The 27316-nt window shown below is 31.8% G+C and overlaps 1 protein-coding gene across 21 annotated transcripts in view; it reads left to right on the forward strand.

The window, feature by feature from the left end:
• Pcdh15 (protocadherin related 15) overlaps positions 1 to 27316 on the forward strand; it is a 1622160-nt gene that overhangs the window by 1563102 nt on the left and 31742 nt on the right. For all 21 annotated transcript variants that reach the window (XR_015440346.1, XR_015440347.1, XM_087184836.1 and 18 more), the window contains 2 exons: positions 2795 to 2883; positions 21880 to 22056. Coding sequence is in view for 19 of the 21 variants with exons in the window: in XM_087184836.1 (XP_087040962.1) it covers positions 2795 to 2883; positions 21880 to 22056 (266 nt within the window). In the remaining 2 variants the exon portion in view is untranslated. The remainder of the gene's footprint in view (positions 1 to 2794; positions 2884 to 21879; positions 22057 to 27316) is intronic.

Genomic DNA, 27316 nt, shown 5'->3' on the forward strand with positions numbered 1-27316 from the left:
ACATGTTGCAATTACTTTATTTATTTATTTATTTATTTATTTATTTATTGGTACCAGGTATCAAACTTGGGACCTTGAGCTTGTGAGGCAGGTGCCAGAACAGCTGAGCTAAATCCCCGGCCCTGGCAATTACTTTAAACATATTAAAATATTAGATTAAATATATTAATAAAACAATTTTGCTAATTTTTATCTTTCTAAAATGTGAGTACCTGGAAATTTAAAGTTACATATTTATCAGGTACTTGCAACTTACATTCTATCAAATGCCAGTGTCTAAACTTTATGGAAACAAATGGGGAGAGAAAAATATAAATTGTTTATCAGAAAGAATTAAAATGACATAGAAATAAGATAGGTAAATCAATAACAACAGTTTTTAAAACTTTGTAATTCACCAATCACTTTTCTTTCTTTTTTACCATGCCTAGTAATTTTAATCCTTTACACAAGCAATCTCAGCAATGATATAAATTCATATTCAAAAGTACTAATTTGTAATTAAGCTATAAAGAGTTTAATGAAACAATTTTACAAGGATAATTTTATAAGTATGGTAGAGGGAACCAATGTGAATTCCTAGAAATATTTGCATTATGATCACAATGGAAAGTAACAAATAAAATCTAAGAATTTTAAACATAGAATACTAAAACAAAGAATACTAAAAAAGTTACAAAGTTTGTCAGGATCATACAGAGCAGTGGGGTGTGTTATTTTTATATTTTACCATATCCTTTACTGCTAAAACTCAAAAACAAGAAAACAAAAAATATTCCTATGCAACTTCTTTCTCCTTTTTTATCAGGACTTAGAAAAGACAATGTTGTACAAAATCTTTGATAACCCATTTTTCCAATGAAGTTAAATTCTTAATTTTAAAAATTGTTATTGCATATGTTTGGAGTACATAATGATTACATTCCTCCTGAGGAGTTGGTATATGTGTTAACCACTTCTTAACTATTTTTTCATCCTCTGCACCTTCCTGCATCACTTGATCTCTTTCCATTTTGCAAAAAATCTATCTCCCTCTTTCTTATTATTCATCTTTTATTTTGCTCTTTATTTATATTTGCATTTCTCATATAAGAGAAACTATGCAATATTTAAGCTTGTGTATCTGACACACCTTACTTAACATCATAGTATTAAGGTGTATGGTTTTGTAGACAGAATAAAGATTCATCTTCGCTTCTCGGCCTTTTGACTAAGATCAAGAGTATGTGAAGATTCATCTGTATGTTGAAGCAAAATTTAAGCATTTGCAACCAGATAGTTATAATGAATTAGGTGGAGGGAGTTCATAGTGCTGATGTCAACTGCTTGCTCATAGGTGGTATCAGATGGATCCCTGGCTTACTATAGTTTCAAACAAGACTTAATAGGCTCAACACAATGGTTTGAAAGGTTTTCTAGTTAGTAGCAAACACTTTTCATAATATTTTAGATTTTTTTTATCCTTCAAAACTCTTATTCTTAAAAAATCCAGCAACTTTTTTGAATGTTTTTCTAGTTAGTAGAAAACATTTTTCATAATATTTCAGATTTCTTATTCTTAAAAGATCCAGCAACTTTTTTGAACTTTTTTCCATGTGATAAGATTCAATAGACCTGAGTAGTTGTTGAGCTCTTCAACAGAGCTCTGTGCCCTCCTGGTTCACCACATTTCACATCTCTTAGCATTTAGGACTTTGGGCTACTTCACTTATTTGAGTTGTTTGGCTAATTGCTGAATACATTCCACTTTGGAACCCCTGACAGAGCACCTATGGATAACTACATAGAGAGAACTTGAAGACTATATGAAAGTATGTGACAACATGAAATTATTTCCTACTGTAGATTATGTTGAGATATATGTTGAGATATATACTACTGTTTATTAGAGTACAAATATATGTACAGGGCACCATGTAATTTGACTGCACATTTTTTGTATTAATGCTGGGTGATAATAAAGAATAGAAGCTCTTGAAGAGATAGCTCCAATTTCATCAGGATTAAGTTATTAAGCATTGTTAACTATAACATACCATCTGACTATATGGGAAAAATATGCCAGTTATTTTGTAACTTTCTTATTTTCAAATACAATGATAAAATGACTACTTGATTGTTTGTAGAGTTAGGTGAATTAAAACCCTAGAGTACTGAGAAAAATGCAGATGTTACATTGTTAGTGCGAAATAAATGCTATTATTTTTCTTCTATTTTCTATATAAAAATGTAACAGAAATTCAATGAACATTAAATAGAGGGCACATTCATCAAATGTCATTAAGTTGTCTTATTTCTACTCCATATGATATATATATATATATATATATGTATCTAGCTATACAAATAGTTAATTAAAATGCTATATATGATAACCTCACAAAGTGAATTATAAGGAGCTATATATCTGATTCTCAGTCACAGTGAAGAAATTCTCTTTCAAGATTTGTAAAATCTAAAAGATGTATTTTCCACTATCTTGAATCTTATTTATCAAATTTAAAAAATAAAAATGGTTATCTCTATTGTCACACACACATACACACACAATGAGTTGAAATCGCTTAACATTTTTAATTTCTAGGTAAACTACAAACTGCCTACCATTTCCAACCTGACTCAGTTTGTCTTGAATAAGTGGAGAATATGTACATTTTTAAAAAAATCATTTCTTCTTGAATTTAAAAATGAAAAACTGCTGGTTCTGTTTACAGGAGGGAAGAGATAATAAAGTTTTGAGTTGTAGAAATTTTAGTGAGTAAAATTTAAATAAATTGTTTTTTTCTGTTTTCAGGTCTCTGTGGTCAATCAACTGGATATGCAAGTCATTGTTTCTAATGTGCCACCAACTTTAGTGGAAAAAAAGATAGAAGATCTCACAGAGTAATTCATTTCATTTACTTATATATTTATTGTCATATGATCATAATTTTAATTCAATTAAATTATTTTATTCATTGTAACATTGAGATTAAACATATTTTTAAAAATAGAATATCATATTTTTAAAGCAAAAATTACATTTGAGAGCTCATTATTCAGAATGTTTTGTTTAATGCATCAACAAAATTTCAAAATGTTAAGGGATAATATTAACGTCTCTGATTTGAATATATGATTTAATTTTTCAATCCAACATTATACAGAAAATGTATTATGTCAGTAATCTATGAAGTCTAGTAAACAGATTATTTCTCATAGGGAGGTATCCAGATTGCTAGACTTAATTCATGAAAAACAAAGTTAAGATTAACTTGAAGCAATACTTTTTAATATTTTTAAAATATGCAGATTGTTCCTCTGCTTCCTGAGCAGTGTACATGTAACACAGCTAAACATGTTATCTATCGTTGACTCCAATAGACTTCTCATTATTTATAACACTATTGATGTGTCAAAGATTATTATAATATTTTTATTATTTTTCTTAACTATCCAATCTAGCCTGACATCATTTTGTGATTTATATTTGGCATTTATTTGTATTTATTGGTTTCAGGTTGACACATCTCAATTATCACTGTCAAATTACTACTCATTAGGAGAATTTCTCTACTTCTAAATTACCAGGAGCTTAAAAAGTCAGATAGCATATCTTTTCACAATTCTATGTCAAATAAAACACAATAGACAGTAATTGAAGTATAATTCATCTCGGTGTGTACTTTGCAATTGTTATTTCATATTTCACAAATTCAACCTATTAGTGTCACATGAAATGTCTTATGGGGGGAGTAACTATCAGTATCACACATGGAATACAAGTATCTTTACATATCTGCATAAGTAAATTATTATATATGTTTAACCTCTGTCAAACTACTAGCTGATTACATCTGAAAAAATGTGGAATAAACCTGTGAGTTGCTTTACCATCACCTATAGTCATAGTCTTGCTCTGACTCTGCCATTTTTTAAAAAATGACAGTTTTTTCAAACTATTACCCTCTATACTGCTTTACTTTTCTTCAAAAGGTTAATCTTTTTCATATGTCAGTTTCCCACTAGAATATAATGTCCATGAAGACAGGGAATTTTTTGTTTACTCCTGTAATTCCAGAGATGTAGTAGGCTTTGGGTGTAGTTAATTGATTGAGCATTTTTGACCAACAAAATCATGATACTCTTTTTTATATTGAAACACATTTATGCAATAAAGTAGAAAAATCACAAAACAAAGTATAAGGTCATACGAATTTATAAGCTTGAATGACTTAACTGGTTATGATAATAATGAATGAGAAAAATTACATTAGGCTGAGATGTATCATTATTAGATACATCATTCAACATTGAATTTGAAACAAACTTTGACAAATGTAATCTTTGACACCATTGGTTGTTAAGATCTAATAAAGTTTATAAGACTGTTATAAATTAAATTCTATAAAACATCTAGGATAATGGAAATTATAAGCATCAAATGAATAATAAATATTTTATATAATTGGGATTGGCAGCTATATTAGCTTTCCTATTGTGGAGACACAATACCCAATGTTCACAATTTATGAGCCTTTTATTTTTCTTTTCTTTTTGGTACTGGAGATCAAACTCAGGTCCTTGCACTTGCGCGGCAGGTGACTGAACCACTGACCTAAATCCCTGACCACAACACTCACAATTTAAAGGAGAGGTTTAACTAAGTTCGCACTTCTGGTGAATTCAGTACATGGTTGAGGAGCTCCAAGGCAGGAACATCATGGCAAAAGTTGTGTGGTGAAGCAAAGCTACTTAGTTTCTGGCAGTCAGAAAATAGAGAAGCAATGCCAGAGAGGAATGAGAGACCAGGTATATACAAAAGCCATAGCTCCACGACCCACAAAGACACATCCAAGATCATCCTCTATTAATCTGCTCGGTGTTTCTTGATCCAATGTAGTTGACACATCAGGATTATCAGTTACAGCATCCCCAAAGTTGGAAGATTTAGTGATACCAGGTTTTCTGCACATTCATTTAGAAGAATATAGCTTTGTAATGAGGTACAGTTTATGAATGCAAATGTAGAAATGTGAATCCTATTATAGCTGTGTGACCTGTAGGCAAGATATTTAATACTTTGGGCTGCACTTTCTCATCTTGAAAATTGGAACAAAGACATCTACTTTTTGAAGATTTTGGTAGAATTAAATATGGTCCTGCTAGTGTAATAAGGGAAGGCACATGCATACCCAATTCCTTTTTCTTCCTTGTGTTCAGAAACAAAAAATATGTAAACTTTACAAAAACACATATCATAAACTTTCTGATTTTAACCTTTTCCCCCCCTTGATACTGACATTGAACCCAAGGGCACTCTATCACTCAGGTACATTGCCAGCTCTTTTAAAATTTTTATGTTTACAACTCTGTATTGTTGTATTTACATTGATGTTAAACAGAATTTCAGAAAGTTTTCGTCTTGTAGAATTGAAATTCTATATTTGTTAAACAAGAGCTCTTCTTATCCCCTTATCCTCTTCATCTGGTGGTCACCATTTTACTTCCTAAATCTATAAATTTGACTTTTTTTTGAGGTATTAGAGATTAAACCCAAGAACTTCTCATCAAGAAGGCTACATTTCCAGTGCTTTTATTTAGTTCTTCATTTGTTTGTTGCAATGCTGGAGATTGAACTGAGAGCCTTTTTCATTTTGAGCAGGATTTTGCTGAGACACAAAGTTGCCCAGACTGGGCTTGAATTTGAGATCCTCTTGCCTCACCTTCCAAGAATATTGGGATTACAGACGTTTACCACAAGGCCATGCGAATTTGACTACGCTTAATATGTTACCTAAGTGGAATCATCCAGTATGTTTTCATTTGTGATTGGCTTATTTCACTTAGCTTAATATCAGAGATTAATCTCTGGTATAGCATATGTAAGAGTTTATTCCCTTTATAAAGCCAAATGGTATTCCATTATGATTGCCTATTACATTTTATTTATCCATTCATCCTTTGATGGACATTTCAGTTTCTTCTTCACTTTGACTCTAGTAAATGACGTTGCTGAACATGAGTGTACAAGTATCTCTTGCAGTCCTTGTTTTCCATTCTTGTGGATATATATAGTCACAAATAGGGTTGCTGGATTATATGGTAGTAGTACTTTTTAAATCTTTCTGAAGGACATACATCTGTTTTATGGTAGTTGTACCATTTTACAATTACACCAACAGTTCATATTTGTCCACATTTCTGCCAAATACTTGTTTGTCATTATTGTTTTCCTTCTTTTTTGACAGTAACCATCTCAACAGGTTTAAGAGCATATTTAAGGTGGTTTCCATTTGGATTTCTCTGATGATTAGTTATGTGAGCATCTGTTCACATTCCATCGGTCCTTTATATTTCATCTATGGAGAATGTCTATTTAAACCTGAGTGTAATCTCAGTATTCTGGGAGACGGATGCAAAAGGAGGTCAGGAAACCTAGCAACTTAGCAAGAACTTGTCTCAAAAAATAAAATAAAATAAAACAAAATAAAATGAAAGAATTGAGGACATAGCTCATAAAAAAGAAGAAAAATGTCTATTTGAGTCATTTGATAATTTTAACTTGTTTGATTTTTATGGTTGCACTATAAAAGTTCTTCATATATTCTGATATTAACTCCTATCACATATGATTTGCATTATGTTTTGGTCTTTCTACTGTGGTATCCATTAATGAACAAAAGCTTTAAATTTGATGTCTCCCTATTTGTCTGATTTTCCCCTGGTTACCAGTGCTGTTGACATCATGTCCCACAAACCATCAAATACAATTATGAAACTGTCCTCATGTTCTCTTCCAGCAATGTTTTGACTTTGGACTTTACCTTTAGGTCTCTCATATATTTTGTATAGAGTATATTCTTTGGCCTATAAATATTCAGATTTCCTTCTAGCACATGTTTTAAAAATTGACCTTTTCATAACTGATTCCCCTTTGTAGGGTTTTTAAAAATCTGTGTAAGTTTAAATTTCTCCCAGAAGAAGTATATTTGATCACTTTTTAAAAATTACATAGTAGATGGAAATGGTTATGATAAGAAAGGTTGGACCTGATACCACAAAGAATCTCACCTATTCACCATGTCAGTATCTAGGTGTGACTAATGAAAATATACACATAACCCAGATAAACAGTAGAGTATCAATTTGTTAATTAAATCTAAGAATCTATTTTTCCAGTGGCCACACTAACTAACATATTCATGCAGTGTACACATTCTTAGAAGACAGGTCATTTCATCATCAAAGCCACTTTCTGCATTTCCCATGATACATCCTTATCCTATGAAGGGAAAAACTTGAACTGCATTTGATTATCACTTTTATTTTTCTGTTTAGTTAGACTCATATTTGAGACCAGAACATTGTCTAAAGTTGCCTTGTTAAGCATGAAATCAGTACAAATTGGGAGACTTGATGAAAGGAAAAAATAATGATTTGATACATCTACTTCATGGTGGGAAAGGTTCTGCAAAAGGGATAGCATAATTTGATGGTTGACAGAAGTGCCTGAACATAGAATGCTTATGTTAAATCTTAGCTACTGTAATATAATAACTTTCTGTCTACATTTTGCTGGGATGGATCTAAATGACTCTACTATGCTTTATAAATTTTATTTTTCTTATGCTTATAAAATTGACTGACTCCTCTTGGTAATGAAACACACCTCTTTCTAATTAAATTATTGTATTCCAAAAGTTCATTAAAGCTCTATGACCCCACTTCCATGAGTAACCTTACATTTCTATGCTCTGAATAATTTTAGTTTGCTTTTAGAATTTATCTTTGTGTATTTCTTACTTTCAGATTCTCGAGATTAAGGCATAGGGGTAACAGCTGTGAGGAAAAGAATAGGAAAAATTTATTATAAAAACTAAGTAATTGAAAGTAAAATCCACAAGAGAAAGTAAGAAATGTTTCCTTTTTGTCTTCCTTTTACCTTCTCCTTCACAATGAAGCCAAAATGAATGAAAAAAAAATTGGAGTTTCTAAAAGATAAATTCTAGGAGATTGTAGAAAAAAATGTTTAGAGAAGTATCAGTTAAAGAGTTAAAAAATATCCTACAATTTGAAACTGAAAATTTAAATTTCAGAGTTGCTCCAGCACTTACTTCTCTTACTTTCAAAATACAATATGAAAATTCTATTTTAATCATACATTATTGAAGTAGTTATTGATTTGATACAGAAGAACCTCTTTTCCATGAAATATTTTTATGACACTTGAAATGTTCAACTTATAGTCCCTAGAATTAAGGTTACAAAACACATTTAGAAATACATCCAAGATACATATTCGAAAGGAGAATTCAGATGTCTCTTGGGTCACAAACCTATGTAATAAGTGCCACTTTTATTTTCTTACATCAGTGTAATAGATATTTGGCCTAGAGGGGAGAGGTTAAGTTTCTTTTGAATCTAGCAGTCGTGGCTTTAGGCTGCAGCCAGTAAATTAAACACACTGAGCCCTAATACCCATATGTGAAAATTATGGATTATTCAATAAAAGGGAAGTAGTTATGAGTTGTAAGCACTGAGATTAGGCAGTGCACTGAGGGAAGTCCTGTTGCATGGAGTGTATATTCTTTTTTTTTTTTTCTTTTGGTACCGGGATCGAACTCAGGACCTTGCGCTTGCAGAGCAGGTGGCAGCACCACCGAGCTAAATCCCCGGCCCAGAGTGTATATTCTTACAGGAAAATAGCCAATAAATCATCTATATTAATAAAAGTAACTTGGGCCTGGGGATTTAGCTCAGTGGTTCCAGTGCCTGCCACACAAGCGCAAGGTCCTGAGTTTGATCCCCGGTACAAAAAGAAAAAGTAACTTGTGATGTTAAAAACTGAAAACAGCAATAAATACAAATAAAGTAACAAGTACAATATTATAGAAGAGATATTGTGCTATTTTATAAAGGGTAGTTAAGGAAAGCCTCTCTGATAAAGCTGAAATCTGAGCAGAAAACTCAATGAAGTGAGGGAGCAAGACATGTAGCTGTGGGGGAGGACAAGGCACAATTACTGAGAGAAAGGGAACTGGAGATATGAAGTCTAGAGGTAAAAGCATGCTTAACATTTCAAGTTACATATATGAAACTAAGAAGCAGGTTATGTAGGACTTCACAGTTCACTTGGAAGACTTCAAGATCTGTTGTAAGATCCAAAGTCCCTAAAACTGTCCATTCAATATGGTAGCCCACTACTATTTAAAGAGTCTTTAGTTTTATAGTCTCTCTTAGCAGTTGTTTTCTACAATTAAACTGCCAGTAACATGAAAATTTTCCCAAAGTACACTTAAAGATATAAGTGATAATAGAGAATTATCAAGGTTGAGCTAATTTTGAACAGATAATGGAGCACTGCCATTTCAATACTATAATTTTTTAAAAAAAATGTTTTCTGTAATAGGAATATAATAGCTGTAAAATAAGTTGGAGCTGATCAGTAAAATATAACACAAATTCTATATGTATAATGAAGTCCTACATTTTAATATTCAATGAAATAAATAGTATTTTTTAGAAAATAAATTCAATTTTTTTCAAAGCCTTGCAAATTATTTGTTTCAACACAAATGGAATTTATTTATGACTTTTCTGAAATATTTATTTGTGGACTTTATTTTGGTAGGAAAGGAGATATAACTTCTTTTCATAAAAAGAATGACTTATTACATTATAAAAAATCATACTTCTTTATAGAATTGAAGATAAGCCAGTATACAATTATACTTTTATAAACTAGTTTTTACATGAATAATCATGTACCTTGAAGTAATAAATGGTGTTTAGTGTCAGAATTTTTACTTATTCGTGATATTTTAGTACTGAACTAGCAAAATGGAACAAAGATGGTGTAAACAAGTATGACTTTCACTTCTCTTCTGTTTTTCAGAGATGAAATATTTCTTTTATATAAATTTTTAGTTATTTAAAGAAATATTATCTTCATATAGCATAAATAAATTGTTTATATTAAAGCTTAATTATCTGTTAAAATGGCCTAAATTTATAATAAGGTACTAGTCTCTAGTATGATATTAAGGTACATGTTTTTTATTTTATGTCATTTATATTTTCCAAGTTTGTACATGTTTTTCTATACATAGAAGTAATCCAAAGAAAAATGACTTATGAAATAGACTTTACATTTTAATAAAAAGATTCCTCTGTACATTTTCTCAGTAAGCATTCCTGTGTGCTCTTCTGTTTGCTTCCAATGGGTTTTTTTCTTATATTAATGCTCATAATGATCATTATCCATTAACTAATAAATTTCTAAATGCCTGTAGTCAAAATTATACCGGCTTCTAATGGGAGAAATGAAAAAATAAAGAAGGCTAATAAATCAACTTTTTGATTATTATTTGCCTTCTAACAGATATACTATGAAAAAATAAAGTATTTATTCCTTTTTCCGATGCTTTAACAACATAAAAATATATATTAAGGTAAATAAAGCGTGATGAACAGCCGTTGTATGTAGATGGTATATTTTGTCAGAATCACTATCATTTTTCTTTTGTTTTTACTTTTAATTTAAATTTACTATTTAATAAAAAAAGAAACAAAATACTTTCTATGATCCCATTGAGAACATTCTGATTTTGCTGTTAGAAAAACCTTTGAAATCTTTGAACTACTGCTATCTTTTCAAGAACAGAAAAGTTTCCAGCCCTCAGGAGACTGAGGCTGGATGATTACATGGCAATTTGAAACCTAGCCTGCTACATAGTGTGAAGCTGTCTCAAAAAAGAGAAAACAGAGATAAGTAAAATTTTACTAGACTGAAAATATATTTTAATAGACAAATTAAAACAATATTTTTTGAGTTGTAAGTCAAATAGAGGCATTCTTAGATTATCTTTGTTCTGTGAAAGCAGTATAAGCCCAGAAAAAAATAATAAATATAAGGCAAGTGTTCTCTTTAAGAAAATATCAAGATTAGGGTGGAATACAATAAATAGAGGAAAAGGAAAAATCAATTCATAAGGAACTATTAAAATAAAAGTGCCAACATACTGAATTTTATATTCTTTATGAAGCTTTTGAATTGTACTTCATACTTTAGAACTCTTTGAAAAAAATCTTATTATTATGTAATGAATAAAAATAGAGTTGGTACAAGTAAATTCATTTCTGTGATTTGAGCAGTGTTTATTCATTTTCTAAAAGTGAAATCTGGTCATAAAAAAAGGAGAAAAGACTTTTTCCTGCTTATCATGCTTATGTTCTCATGCATAAAAATGTGGATATTTGGGAGAGAAGCAGAGAGATATAAAGTAGTTAACCTGAAATGCTATTAATCTGCTTTACACTTCCGAAATATCTCACCATTCATTCAGTTTATTTTTCATAACTTTTGCCTGCAACAAATAGAAAATAACAAAAAGCAATTGCCATGTGAAAATAAAGATATCATTAAATATCATTCTATTAAACATTTCATCAAAGTTTTACGAAGATTTTCAAAATATAGAGTGGATCTATTGTCTTCTCTTATTCTTCACCTCTTTTCCCTATACTTTAAATAAAATGAGCACCTCTGCACCATACTATTGTATATTTTATGAAGGAGATGTTTCACTGAATAAAGCATCTTAGTATTTGTATAATTCAACCCAAAACATGGCATGTGGTAAATGTACTTTTTCCTTAGGAGGCTAGTCTGATCAACAAGACTCAGTCTTCTATTCTATGAATCATATTTTTGATTTTTACCATTGTCCAGTTTATTCACAATTTACAATCTGTGCTGCAGTTTTCTAATGTGGGAAATAAATTCAATCACATTTATATAAGAAAATTCCTTTTATATGAGCAGTGTTATAAAGGGTATCTTAGATGCTTTCCTTTATATCTCTAATGTACTTGGGGCTAAATTTAATTATTTTCATGTTCCCTCTTCTTGCAATGAAAATTTAAATAGTTTACAATGATTCATGCTGTAAAGCAAAAAACAAAACAACCCCCCCCCAAAAAAAAACCAAACAAACCATGAATTTTTAAAAAGTAAAGCAAAGAACAAAGGAGAAAATTAAAGAAGTTGCAATACAAGCAAATAATAATAGAGATTCTACTGGCACTCTGGAGACCATTCAGAGTAGTAACAAACTTGACTTTCACCCTTTAAAGCCAAAGTGAAAGAAGCAAGCAAACAAACACAGAATAGATTGTTACACAGTTTACAAAACCAAATCACTTCTGGTAGAAAAGCAGGACTGTTTCTGAGTCTAATTCCAGATTAGAGGAAAACATTTTGATCCTGTGGGATATCAGAGAGGTTACCATGGAAAGTCATGAACAAAGTGCCTCAGGGCAGCAAAGCCTTACGAAGGATCTGCTCTGGGAACAGTTCCCATCGGTTTGCAGTAATGGAGCAAATTTCAGAATATCAGGGAAACCTGAATTGCTTATCACTCTGGGAATCTGCAATGCCTATCGATTCTTTCAGTTAGGCTTTTGAAAAAAATATTGACAAGCACCTGGGTGGAGCTACCTGTGTTGCCAGTTTACGCAAGCCCTTTTCTTCAACACCAAGTTAAATAGGGATTACCATGAGGAAATCTGAAAGTTTCTGTCACCACTACAACAAATTGCTAATCTTTATGGCATTCTTTGCATTTGCTGGGTTTTGGATGTTGAATAAATGGGAATTATCTAGTGAACTATTCACTCAGACCTTTTGAGGCCAGTATATTTGCTTTTCCATTGTATAGATGAGTTTCCTAAAATTTTGACAGGTTGGATAATTTCCAGAAATTTACAGGTAGCAGTTTTAGAATTCAATTTGAATCTCCATCTATCAACCAGTAGCAGACTGGGTTCCCTGTTACATTTCTTCTCGGAAGGGAAACCTAAGTAAAAATTTAACTTATTGTTTCTTGGTGGTAAGCTGAACTTACAAGGCAAGAAATTCTCATCAAATGATAATTTTAGTTTGACTCATTCACATTGACAAATAGGTAATTGAGAAGATGGCTACAGTAATAACTTCAGTGTAAATAAAATAAAATAAAAGTGAAGCTAGTCATTAGTAAATATCTGTCTCAGCTATCCGGTTATTTCAATAAAGAAACACGTTCTTTCTCAAACTGCAATTATTTCTGGTTGAAACTAGTTAAACTAATATATGTATTTACATAAGTTAATACTGTAAATTTTAATTTAGGGTTGTTTACCAAAAATAACTCAGTTGAAGAATAAATATAAGTGAAGCAGTTTTTTATTGACATTCTTAGTTCATGGTTTAAGTAAGAAATGCTATATGTAAAAGAAAAAATAGTTAAGTATGCTTTTCAGCACTTATTCTAAGGAAGCTGTTTAGATAAGCTATTTTATATTGAACACTAATTAGAATGTGTAGCAACCTAAAAATGTTTACATAAAAAGATTGTGTTGATTATACTGACATACTTCCTGAAAAGTTTTCAGCTTTTAAAAGTGCTTCTAAAGATAAAATAATTATATAAGTATTCTGATTATGGTTTAGAACTTTTAAACTATAGTGGAATAATAAAGCCCTAAATTAAAATTTAGTTTTTATTCAATGATTATAATTATTATCCTAATTCATACACACATTACTCATTTCTTCAAAGATCAAAACCCACTGACTGTTTTGATGAAATTTGTTGTAATCAGATGCTGTACTATTCATATTTTAAATAGATACATTGCTACCAAAATTTAAATTCAAGTCATTTTTTTTTTTGGTGGTTAATCACCTTTAATTTATCCTTTTAAATTAAATGCAATAATTATGTTTTCATTTATTTTCTTTCAAGTAAAATCTATACAATATTAAAACAATGTGTGAATAATTTAAGAAATATCTTTCTGTGTACATGTTGATGCACAAACAATACTGGTAAATTTTCAACATATTGAATGTTTTTATTTAAAAAATATATCTGGATATGGTTGCTCACATCAGTAATTGCAGCACTCTGGAAGGCTGAGGCAAGAGGCTTTCAATTTTGAGCCCAGCCTGAGCATCTTAGTGGCTTAGTGATACTCTATCTTAAAATTAAAAATAAAAAATGTTGGCGGTGTAGGTGTCAGTACAAAGGCTTTGGGTTATCTCCTTCCCTCCCCCTCCCTATCCCTTCCCAGCTCTCCCTCCTTCTGTTGTCCCTCCCCTCTCTTCCCCTCCCCCCTCCCATACACATAGCCTCTGCTTTTCTATACATGAATGGAAAGCAGTAGAACAGAAATACCCTGTCCTTTGCACCTTGCTTAGGATAAGCAATGATATCAAACACTTACTGTCTTGAATCAGTCTTTTAATGGTTATACAAACTTAATGAAGTCCATATTTTTATTGTTGTTGCTCACTGCACAGAGCACTGCCTAACATACTGTGGGCAATATATGTATACGTATGTTTTGCAAATGAATGGGTGAATGTAGTTGTCCCACGTTTGGTTCTCTGTTGCCTCCAACACATTCTTTTTTCACATGAAGTTCTTTTTCTTAAGTGTGTTGTACCCATTGTTTAATTTAAAACTTCTTCTTGTCAAAGAATCCTTTCTACATTATATTATCAAATGATATATGTCCTTTTCCCCAATTTCAAAGCACCCATTGTCTAGGCAATTTTATTATGTACAGTTTTCCAGTTAATCTTTGGACATTTCATACTTATAATACTGTCACTTTTACTAGATAAAGACTTCATTTTCAAAAAGCAACTTGAGGTTTAAAATAAAATTCAGAGGAAAATATAGAAATTTTCCATGTACTCCCCTGCATCCACACATGCATAGCCTCGTACATGATCAATGCCTTCCACCACAGATGGTACATTTGTGACAGCTGAACCTGCACTGACACATCCTTATCACTCCAAGTCCGTAATTTCTATCAGGTTTCACTCTCAGTGTTGATGACATGTAGATTTAGACAGTATTTATTGAAAAATAACTCCGTTATAGCATCAGGCAAAGTATTTTCACTGCTCTGTGCTTCTTCTGTTCATCTCTGCCCTACCCAATCCCTAAAAACTACTCAACATTTTACTTTATTCAAAGTTTTGTTTTTTCTAGAATGTCAAATAGTTGAACCTCTGTATCTGTGGGCTCTACATCTAATGGATCAGCCAATTCCAAAATTGTCTGTACTGAACATTCACAGACTTTTTCTTGTTATTTTCCCCAAACATTTCAGTATAACAAATCTTTATATATCATTTAATTGTATTTAGTAATGCATAATATTCCACTGACAGGATATGCCATAGTTTATTTATCCATTCACCTATTTAAGGACATCTTGGTTGCTTCCAAGTTTGACCCTTCTGATTCACAGCAAATTTAAAAGGTTAATCTGAATGCACACCACAAATTTCTATATAATTCTGCAGTAATCATTGCAACTTTAAGCAGCATGCAAAATATTTGATCAGTAGAATTACAAAGACAGATTTGATGAGGAACTAGCATAACCATATAGATGTTGCCATGAAATAATTAGAAAAAGGGTTAGTGTTTTAGTACTGCTGTACTTCAAATGAAAACATGCATATGATTAGTTCTAATGTCCTAGAAATTGTCTGTGTCTCACTTCAGCAAAAAGCAATGTATGGAAAGACTGTTGGGAGCTGACAATAATAACAGAATGGAACACAGTGTGGGGTAGAGACAATAACAAGGGCCGCAGTAAAGGCCTGAAAAACAAGAACTGTACTAAATGTTTTATGCACAGTGTCAGTCTAGCAATGTTGCTGTATCTTGCATGGGTAAACCCCAAACACTTTAAGCTCTTTTTTATCTTTGACTCAAGAACTAAGTTTGAAAGAATGAATAGCCTGGTTGGGATTGCATGCAGTCTTTCTTGGCAAGGGACTAGGTCAGGGCAGACCCCTGATTAAAGTTCTATTGGATGTGACTGCTGGAGACAAGGTTAATTTATCAAACAAAAATCAGAAAGTTTTCAAGGAAAGAACATACATGCTGGTTAGACAAAAAAAATGCCCTCTTTTTGTGGCTTTTATCAGGAATAAATACAATTTCTGTGTTACAGGTAGCATAGTCCTAAGCATTTATATTTATCAGTGATTGAGCAACTGATTGAAGCAGCACTATGACCTCCATTTGCCAAGGAGAAGGAGTACACAGGACGGCATTTCATTACCGAAATGGAGAGGAAAGAAAATCTTCAGTTGGCTAGCTCTTGTTTACTGCCATTGTTAGTGGCAGAGAAAAAAGGGGTTTAGATATTATTTTGCAGTTTTCTTAAATATTTTTCAATTATAATTTGGTAGTGCTGACCAGAGTTCACATATATTCACTGACAGAAAAGTGACAAATTGAAAATTTTAGTGCATCTTGGCTGTTTCACACTGCATCTTAGTTTGAGCTGACATAACAAAATTATAGACTGGGTGGCTTTAATAGCTGAGAAGTCTTTTTCCACAGTTTGAGAAATCTGTGGAAGTCTAAGATCAGTGTGCTAGGTGGATGGGTGTCTGGTGAGGGCTCTTACCTTGGGGTGAAGGCAAATGCTGTTTTCGTGTTTCTGGAGTGAGAAAACAGGTTCTTTGGTGCTGCTCAGGATCCCACCATTATAACATTTTTCAACATTAGTTATTTCTTGGGAGACCCTATGTTCAGCCCGCTTGGTGTTGGGGCCTTGCCATATTGCTTTTGAAGGAACATAAACTTTAAATCCATAACACAGTAGTGGCAGGAAATGGAAAAATGTATATTGCTATGTTTCATTTATAGTTTGCTACGATTCATTTGCATATCACTTTGTTAGTTGATGATACATGGATTCATTTTGGGGGAATAAATAGAACTGTGAAGAAGTAATTGTTTTAGTTGTCTACCTATATTATGTGTCAGATAAAGACAAATATAGATTTAAGAGGAAAGAAATGTTATTCAAAGGGGTTATTGTAAGAGCAAGGAGAGGAATAATATGCTAGTAAAAGAAGCCTGTTGTAATAGGAACAGTTTGCTAATCTAGAGATCTGAAAATATTTCAAAAGTTAGTACTAAAGAGCTTTTCTTTTGTAGGGAGGAGTAAACAAGACTAGTAAGGACAAGGTGTGGGGAAATAAGATGAGCAGGGCTGGTGTATATTTCAATGGTAGAGCACTTTCCTAGCATACATAAGGTTTGGTTTTCCTCAGCACTGACACACACACACACACACACACACACACACACACACACAAAGGGAAGTAAGAGGATGAGTGAGTAAATTAGAGAAGTTTTTACTGTGACATCAGCCTGTCATGAGAGGGACCTTTAAACAGAAATTGCATGTGTTTCTGGCTAAGGAGGGCTGGCCTGAGGAGGTCAGATAAACAGCAAAGTCATATAGGGATGATCTTCAGGAAACAGAACCTGTGCAGGCCATTAGTGGCAAACTCTGAAAAGGATTTTTTTCATAGCATATTATGTTCTTCTCCTCCGCCCCTTCTCCCCCCCTTTCTCTTTGCCTCCTCCTCTTCCTCTTCTCCTTCTCCTCCTTCTTCTTATTACTGTGTTTGCATTAGATGACACTTTTCTACAAGCATCTTCAAAAGCATTTACAGTACTAAGTGGTCATACTTAACTTCCAATTTTCTTGAGGTGTTAGCCATTTTGAATACCAGGTCAGCTTTTACACTATGTTTCATGTGAAAAATTTGCTTAAATACAAAACACTAGACTTTATAATAAAAATATTTCAGAACATTCAAGGAGTCTGAGACAAAGCTTACAAAGGATCTGTGTTTAATACTCAATACAAAAGATAGTAGACAGAAGCAGTATGAACTCAAAAGATTTGCCTTCTCTTAAAAATTATCTATTTCTAGATACACACTTCAAGGAAGATTTAAAAAAGCAAATTGATCTGTAAGTTTAGTCTTGCCTTTATGTTTTGTTACATGAAGCGTGATATCTAAAACTTAACTTTAAAAATGAACAAATACAAAAATAAAATGTAGAACCACAAAAAGTAGCATGTATCTAGTTCAACCTATAATATAAGTATTTGTTCTGTTAATTGTAGCTTCTTTTGGTTTATTTTATAGGATTTATTCCTTTTATAAATAAGTACATATTTACTTAAGTATATAAGTACATAATCAGGAATAAGACTAATGTGGACAATAGAACTTGATTATTTGATTCATATACAGCTAATAGTCAGGGCTTAAGTTCTGTCTTCTAACTTTAAATTATCAAGCAGGCTGAGTGTTTAATAAAATCCACAGCTACTTAAATTCTTAACAAACTAGCTTATCCTATTTTATGCTCAGCCCCTGCTTCTTGGCCTGATCCCAACATAGTAACAAGTAAATTTCTTTTAAATGTAAGATTGATAATGTTGCTTCAATATTCTAAATCTGGCAGTGGATTTTTATTTTACACAGAATAAAGTGTCTGTAAAGTCCCAATCATCCTCTTATGATCTGTCCCTAACTTTTTTTGCTCTATTCATGTACTGTGGCATCTGATTATTTGTACAAGCAGTTAGCAATTCATTTGTCCTCGAATATTTTTTTCAGAACATCCACATCACTCATTATCTTCTTTGATCAATTATTAATTTATCAGCAATCCATTTACAGCACACTTTCACTAGTTCTACTGTTTCATTATGTGTTTTTGTCTTACCCAATTAGAGTATAAGTTCTTTGATGTGAGAAGTTTTTGTTTCATTTACTGATAGATTCTACATGTGTACAGCAATGTTAGACTCCTGAGAGTCACTTAGTAAATGCATGTTAATGAATAAATGAATGAAAATATCCTACTCACTTGAGTTTTGCTGCAATTTTATTAAAATTTCCATTCAACTTAATATTTTACATTTTTAAGCTGAAAATATAGACTTACCTGTCAGAGGTTTTTTTTTCTGAAGAACTTAAAGGAGACAAAATACAAAGTTAAAGATACATATTTTTAATATGACTATTGTTTTTATCATGCCTATCATATAGGAAGCAAAGTACTATATAAAGAAAAAGTTATACATATTAAACTCATATCATTATAAACATCTTTGTTAGGTATGATATAAGTATTACATGTTAGATATCATTGAAGATTACCTTTATATCTACACCCCTTGCATATTTTCTTCTATATGTCTATACCTACATACATATAAATGTACATATATAATGAAATACATATACACATAAAATATATAATGGAGATATATATATATATAGAAAATATTTAGTATATAGATAATAGTTGGAAAGAGGTTTTCTTAAAATATATTCTCATCTAAAAAGTATAAAATTCAGTTTTATATGTATTTTTAGGAAAAGATTTAGAAAAAACTTCAAATTGAGTGTTTTTACCATAGATACATTTCATCCCCAAAAGATCTCTTAAGACTTCAAAAACAAAATGTTCTAGGAGAAGACATTGTTGCATTTTTTCGGTGATTTAACTTTTTAAAAATTCATTGATTTGTGATTCTCTGATATATGAGGAAATTAGCACAGTTATGTTTTATTCCACAACTACTATTTTATGCACATATAGTACTGCAGTATTGAGTGAAATATAGGTAAAGGTACAGGCTCAGTAGACATGTGTCTTCATGGTGGGATGGTACACAGTTTATCTATTCTGTTCATATGATAGATTTGCTTGATTGATAGGAAATAGTCCCTCAATGCACCGCAGAAGTTCTCAGTTGTTCAGCTGAAGCATTGCTACAGAGAGCTGCCTTCTATGTATTTAGCTGTGTACTCACATTTGCTTTTGATTTGTACGTTAATTGTACAATGAAGAAATATCTTTTGTTAATAATTCCATAAATTAAATATCCTCAAGTACATGCAAGGAAGAAACTTGCTATAGCAAACATTTTAGCCAAATTAAAAATAATATTAACAATCATATCTTATGGAACACTTATTATCTAGTAAAACTTGTGTGAATATTTCTGTAAAAGCACTAGTTCATTTCATATACATATATCTACATATAAGAGATGATTTTCTCATTTTATATTTTAGGAAACTAAGAATCTGAGAATATAATTACTTGTCCAAAGTTATGTAATTGATAATTAACAAAATTGAGAATGGAAACCAAAACTCTGTGGTCTTCAATGCTTTGTTACTATTTTTGTCCATATAAACTGTCAAGAGTATTATCTGAGTTGATACAAGACCTTTCTTATATTTTATGAGCATAAGTCTCTCAGAAAAACATCCTAAAGCCTAGATTGAATAATGCTACATTAGTCCATGTATCCTAGTACGTCCATTCAAATGTATTCAACTTCTAACTGATGTTTGCAAAGTGGATTTACTCCACTTTCTTTTTTGCACAACTTTATTTTTCTGTAGGGATCTCATTGGGGAAAAGACTATAAAGTAAAGAGAATAATGACTGTGGGGTGATGAGAAAGAAGGAAAAGAATGAATAGTACTTCAGTAAGATAACCATCAATTATTCTGGTCTACAAAAATTTAAAAGCAAAGAGCCGGGGATTTAGCTCAGTGGTTCCACTGCCTGCATTGCAAGCACAAGGTCCCAAGTTTGATACCTGGTACCAAAAGAAAAACAAAAAAAACCAACTCTTACTTCTTGAGAGCTGTGTGCTTCTTGCTGGGGATTTAGCTCAGTGGTTTTGCCACCTGCTATGCAAGCACAAGGACCTGAGTTCGATCCCCGGTACCAAAAAAACCAAAAAATTTAAAAGCAAATGAAAAAAATATTTCACTTTGATCAGCAATGTCCCCTGGCATTTCTTCCAAAGTTTAGTATCTTGATTGTTTTTATAATAAGAGCAAACCCAGCAAATACAATACTGATAAATGAAAATATTTTTAATAGATCAGAAAGTAGGCCAATTTAATATCTAAAGCAAGAGTCATTTCTACATGTATTAACTGAGTTTAGAATATGTTATTCCTTCAAGAAAGTACTTACTAGATTGCCACCAAAAGGAACATCGAATGTACAGATAATTTAAAAATATTTGTTGCATATAGTTATAAATTAATAATTATTACTTCACATTTAAATATTTATAAATAATATGTATTCTACTATTCACCTATAAAGGTAACAGTTTTTAATAAGAAAAAGGGCACAAAAACTGTTATTTGTAGAAATTTAGACAACAAATACTTATAATAATAATTTGTATTTTCAATTAAAATCAAACTATGCAATTAGAAAGAAATGTACTTTCCAGAAAATTATCTTTCAGTTAACATTTATGTCTTTGCTATTGAATATATTTATTCTATATAAGATAGTATATCTTTTAATTGTTTGTATTCACCTAAATAGCTCCTGACATTTGAATGTGATATACTTATTTTAATTTTATAAACTTACCTTTGCTACATATATCCACATTCATTTACTACTATGATACTTTAAGGATCTTTATATCCTTAGGAAAGCAGTTATCCTAATCCTAATCCTTAGGATGTAGCTATGTGCCATATACCACAGTTTCTGGTGGGAAGTGTAATTTATGACATCCATCATGTAAAGAGTCTCAAGACCCATGATTCCTTTAAAATGTAGATAGCTTTATTTTACAGCAAATTTGGCATTTCCCATGAGCCACATTAAAGCTCAAATGGTATTATAAATTCAAAAATTTTGGACTTAAGTAGGACAAGATAGATGACTTCTTTTTACCTTGTCTGGCTTCCAGTATCATTGGGAGCTAAATGCTAAAAAATAAAAAAAAATGAAAAACAATTTTAAACGAGAGAGAGAAAGAGAGAGAGAGGGAGGGAGGGAGGGAGAGAGAGAGAGAGAGATCTTTCCTTGGGTTCATGTTCAGTAAACAGCAAAAAACCTGACATCATTTGTTATTTGTCATTACTAAACATCATTTCAAGTTTAGAGTGATTTTTTTTTCCCAGTAAGCCTATCAGAATGTCATGTCTGTACTTTCTTTGATTTATAGGATTTTGGATCGCTATGTTCAGGAGCAAATTCCTGGTGCCAAAGTTGTGGTGGAGTCCATTGGTGCTCGCAGGCACGGTGATGCTTTCTCTCTAGAAGACTACACCAAATGTGACCTGACTGTCTATGCAATCGATCCCCAAACCAACAGAGCTATTGACAGAAATGAGCTTTTTAAGTAAGTACTTTTCATTGTCTACAGCGGCTCTTCAATTACAATAGAACACATACGTGACTGCAATATAAAGTTTTGAGCGCAAATAAAGTTTAAAACCCACCACAATGTTAAAATAAAGTATAACAATAAATCAGAGACAATACCTAGGGCCCTCGTACTTAGTTTTCAGGTCTAAGCACAGACTAAGGGGACTTCAAGAGTGGTCTGTTCTTTTGGCAACAGAAGGTCTGTTAGGCTTATGAGCAAGGAAAAGCTCTTTGAGGTGATCTCATACCGACTCATCTCTCTTGCTCCAATGCCCTGGCTATTTGAGAGGAAATACAGACTCTGCAGTGGCAGTTTGCCCAGAGCAATTGCAGTAAACTAGAATGTTAAGAGAAAAATCCAGCTTCTGTACAGTTCTATTGAATCAGCCAAAATAGTATCTGACTTTCCCCTTGGCTTGAAAGTGGAGAGCAAAGAGAATAATCTCTTCTAACCAGTGTATACACTATGTGATATTTCATCCTCTGTGAACTAGAATATTTGAGGTATAAATACTAAAAAATGAAAATAGAGAATCTTAAAATACTCTACATATTATCCATTATGTTATTGTAGTATTTTTTTTTTTATTTTGTTAAATTCTTGCTTTCTTGTAGTGACACCTACTGTCCATCAGATTCCTGGAATATAATTCTATTTAAATTTAAACAATTTTATTTAAAATATGTTGATATATAAATGTATGTCTATATTCCAAATAGTTTACATGTGTATCTATGCCCTCATATTCACACAATATGCCAATACTCATAATTTCAGAATTTAACTTTTCTCTGTTAATACATATTAAATAGCATATAAATATCTCTATGCTCAATTTACATGTATATGGAATCAATATCTATGTAGATTTATTTCTTAGGTACATATTTATTCATTTTAAATTCTGAATTTAGTTTAATTTTAAATCTTTTTAACAATGACATAGTGATTTAATACCAACATAATTTTAAAAGAGCTATAGTTACTAAATATAATATTTATCAATTTATTGTAATAGATTTTGGAGCATGTGAAAGGCAGTATAATAATCAGTATTGGAAAAACTAAGGTTCAAGAATCACCATCAAAATGAAATAGTATTTGATCCAGCAAGTCAATTTTTTTATATCTCATTAATTTAAAAAATGTATTTAGGCCAGACTAAAGTAATTCATATGTTCTACTAGCATTATTAACTCTTTTCTTCTCTGTTAAAAGTCTTCCTGTATTGTTTTTTACCTAAATTATTTTTTAAGTTTGATAGTTGAGTTTAGAATGTTTTACCTAATTATAAAAACACATTCTTTTCTCTTTTTTTTTCTAAGACAGTGTCTCGCTATGTAGTTCAGGCTGGCCTTGAACTCGCTATATTGCCCAGCCTGGCCTCAAACTCACAGCAATCCTCCTGCCTCAGCTTCCTGTGTGCTGGGATTACTGGCATATGCCACCACACCTGGCTAAAGCATATATTTTTGGGAATGGTTCACTAGCATGAAAGAGTAAAATGATGGTGATTATAGTTTAAATTTTACTGGCAAACATTTTGGTAATAAAATATTTAGGGATAAGCCAAAAGACAATGTTGATAAAAAAATTCATACTGAGAAGAAACAAGAGTAGCCATGAATTATTAAAGCTTTGCCTTAGCAGTTTTCACCTTGAAATAGTAGCTAAGAAATACTGATCTAATTTAAACCCTTGAATTGTCTCAAGATTTAAATATAACATGTAGTATATAATCTATAATTTATAGCATATAACATATATTCCAAGTCTGATGATGAATATGGTATATAATGCATATAATATATGATAAATGTATAGCATAGATATATAATATATACATTTTAAGTCTGAAAATGCACAGGCATTTTCAACTATTTTATAGTAATGAAGTTATTTAAAAGTTAGTTTTTTAACAAAGAACAACTATATCAAAACATTACAATTGTTCCCTAATAACTGGACCAATGGAAATGGGGTATTTTATCGATTTCTCCTTATCCTGAAATCTAACATTGTGAAGATGTTTTAATCCTTAGGCCAGAAGATTAGAAAAAATAATAGTAATTACTCTAGGAAGTTGATTTTGGTTTTTAAAAATGGTTTTAAATAAATGAAATAAAAAGTTTGTAAAGACCTGGCAAAGATTAGAATAAATTTCATTCATTCATTCATTCATTCATTCATTCATTCTGTGGTACTGTACATTCAAGCCAGGGCTTTTACACTGAGCTTTATTCCAGCCTCTCCTTTAAAAAACAAACAAAAAAACAAACAAACAAAAACGAACTTTGAGAAAGGGTCTCCCTAAGCCACTTGCTATCCTGCCTGGACTCCAACTTGTGATCCTCTTGGCTCAGTCTCTCAGAGTGCTGGGATTATAGGCATGTACTATATTACCTGGCTTGGAATGAGTTTCACTGACATTTTAATAATTTATTTTGTTTGGTAAGCTTATTGGTAATTTGAATTTTCTTCTTCTTGGATATGTGATGTACTTAATTTTCTTTAATAAATACATATTTTTAAACTTCTTTTTGTCTCCTTGTAATACTCTGAGCTCATTGGATCCACATTTTTGTTCCTTTATTTTTTTATTGTTATTTTTCCTTCTGGAAAGTTCTCAGATGTTATCTCTAAATATTTTTTAATGTCTTTATTGAGATGTAATTTATATGTCATATAATTCATCTAGTTCAAGTGTAAAATATGGTGTTCCTTAGTAAACTCACAAAGTTGTACAGCCATCACCACAATCAATTTTAGAACATTTTTATCACATAAAAATGAAATTTATATCTATTAGTAGTTATTCCCTGTTTTTCTGTCCCCTCGTCCCAAGCAGTCACTTAACTGCTGTCTTTATACATTTGTTTGTTCTGAATCCATTTTAAAAGTATTTTTAAAAATAGTATTTATATTGTTAAAATATCCTTATTATCCCACATCTTTAGTAATCTTTATGAAAATAGAAATGATGTTCTTCACAGTAACAGAAAAAAATCTTAAAATTAATATGGAACCACAAAATATCCAAATAACCAAAGCAATCTTGTGAAAAATGAACAAAGCTGGAAGTATCTCTCAACCTGATTTAAAAATATACTGTACTGCAAATCTATAATAGCCAAAACAGCATAGTGTGCTCCAAAATTGGCCCACAGAGCAATGTAACAGAATACGGAAACAAAAATAAATTTACATTTATAGCCAACTGATTTTCAACAAAAATTTCAAGAACTTCCACTTGGAGAAAAGTAGTCTTTTCAATAAATTTTTTTCTGGGAAAACTGAGTATCTCCCAATATTTTTGTGCCCTACTTTCTTTTTATTTTCTTTCCAGGATTTCAATTACAATCTTAAGTTTTCTCATAATTTTTTGGATGCTCTGTTCTCCACCTCTTATTCTTTGTGTTTTAACTTGGATAATTTTTATTCCTTTGTTTTAAAGTTCAAAGATTCAGCTGAGGAAACCTATTCATGAGTTGTTTGAAGAAATTCTTCTTCTTGATATCTTTTTATGTAGAAATCTCTAGCATTCCCATATTAGATTATTTCATATATTTTCCAGTATTCTATTGAATCTGCCCATTGATTCAGGCATGTTTTCTATTTCCCACTGCATTTGGTAATGTATTAATCAGAGAAATATCAAAGTCCCTTCCAAATATTTCTAGTAGCTAGGTTATCTCTGTTGGGTTCTGTCATTTTCTTTCTGTCTTAAAAGTAGTGTTTTTGGTTTTACTTTTTGTGAGCATTTTTCCCCCAGTTTTTTTTTTTAATTGAATGCCAGCCAGACATGTGTGGAAGAACAATAAGTAGTGAAGTACATGACAAATTATGCCGATAAATGGACATACAACTTCTGTTGAATAAATTTCTTCAGGAGTTAGTTTTGAATTTTTGTTATTGTATTCATTACTTTCACTTTGTCACAGGTTCAGTTAGACTTTTGGTGGGCTACTGTCCCCTCATTCTTAGAAAAGAGGCTGAGGGATTTTAGTGGTGCCTGCGATGCCTAAGCGAGTGATGGGTTTTCCTCACATTTCTTCTCTCCCAAAGAGGTAGAATCTTACAAGTGTTTTAGTTCTAATTTTGTTCCGAGATTCAGGAATGGGGAAGCTGTTATTTTCCTCCTCTTGTCTAGCTTTGTTTAGGGCTTGGTTGGTGCTTTCTCTTCTTGACCTCACCCCTTTTCCAAGGCAGCTGCACTTTACTTCCTATTTATAATGTGTATCAGGTGCAATAGAGTTCTCTACCTTTCCCTAGTCAGTAGTAAATCTCTACTTAGCATTGGTGCAGAGAATCTTAGGCCCAAGTAGACTTCCTACCGCTCGTAGATGTGTAGTGGATTTTTTGCTTATCGTTCTTTGCCAGGAGCATTAGACCTTTGCCTGAGCTCTAGTGATGGGTGTTCTTTCCCCTGTCCCCCCTTCCACTTAAGACTTGCGTTGTGTGAACTAAATCTCTGGGAAACCAGGTAATGAACTGTGCCTGTGCCCCAGCTTTAACTGATTCTTATCTCTGCACAATGAAAGAGATTTCTCTCTTTTTCTCTGCCTTTTCTCCATTCTGTTTTATAGAAACCAGTGAAAAAGTTTGGGAGTTAGTGCATATGTCCCTTGTATTTGTGAGTTTTTGCTATTCCAAGCCAATGTGAAAGTACACAGTTACCTTTTTTTAATATATTAAAATTTTGGGCCAAGGATTTAACTCAGTGGTGCTGCCACCTGCCTCGCAAATGCAAGGTCCTGAATTTGATCCCAGGTACCAAAAATAAATAAATAAATAAATAAAATTTTACCAGTCAGATGTGATGACCCAAGACTGTAATCCTAGCATTCTGGAGGCTGAAGGTAGAGGATTACCTGGAGTTCTAGGTCAATCTGGGCTACCTAGTGAGTTCAAGGCCAGACTGGACTATATAGGGAGACTCTGTCTCAAAAAACAAAACCAAAAAGCAAAACAAAATAAAATTTTAACTTATTTAATTTTTTCTGCTTTTATAGCAGTACAAAACACATCTCATTGGTCTGATAAAATGCCAAAAACAATGAAACCAAATTTACCATATTTTAGGGAAAAGATGTTACAACTCGAGGGTATTTAGCTAGGGAAGTTGTTGAGAATGCGGAAAAAAACCAAACCTGTAGTTTAGACTAGGTTTGGGCTTCACAGTGTTTAATTCTTCTTATAAATAATTATGCTATTAGTCTCATTCTTGAACTGA

This window comes from Heterocephalus glaber, unplaced genomic scaffold, assembly GCF_053883595.1.
Source record: "Heterocephalus glaber isolate CG9 unplaced genomic scaffold, H.glaber_assembly_v1.0 deba00001497, whole genome shotgun sequence".
NCBI classification, from domain to species: Eukaryota; Metazoa; Chordata; class Mammalia; order Rodentia; family Bathyergidae; genus Heterocephalus; species Heterocephalus glaber.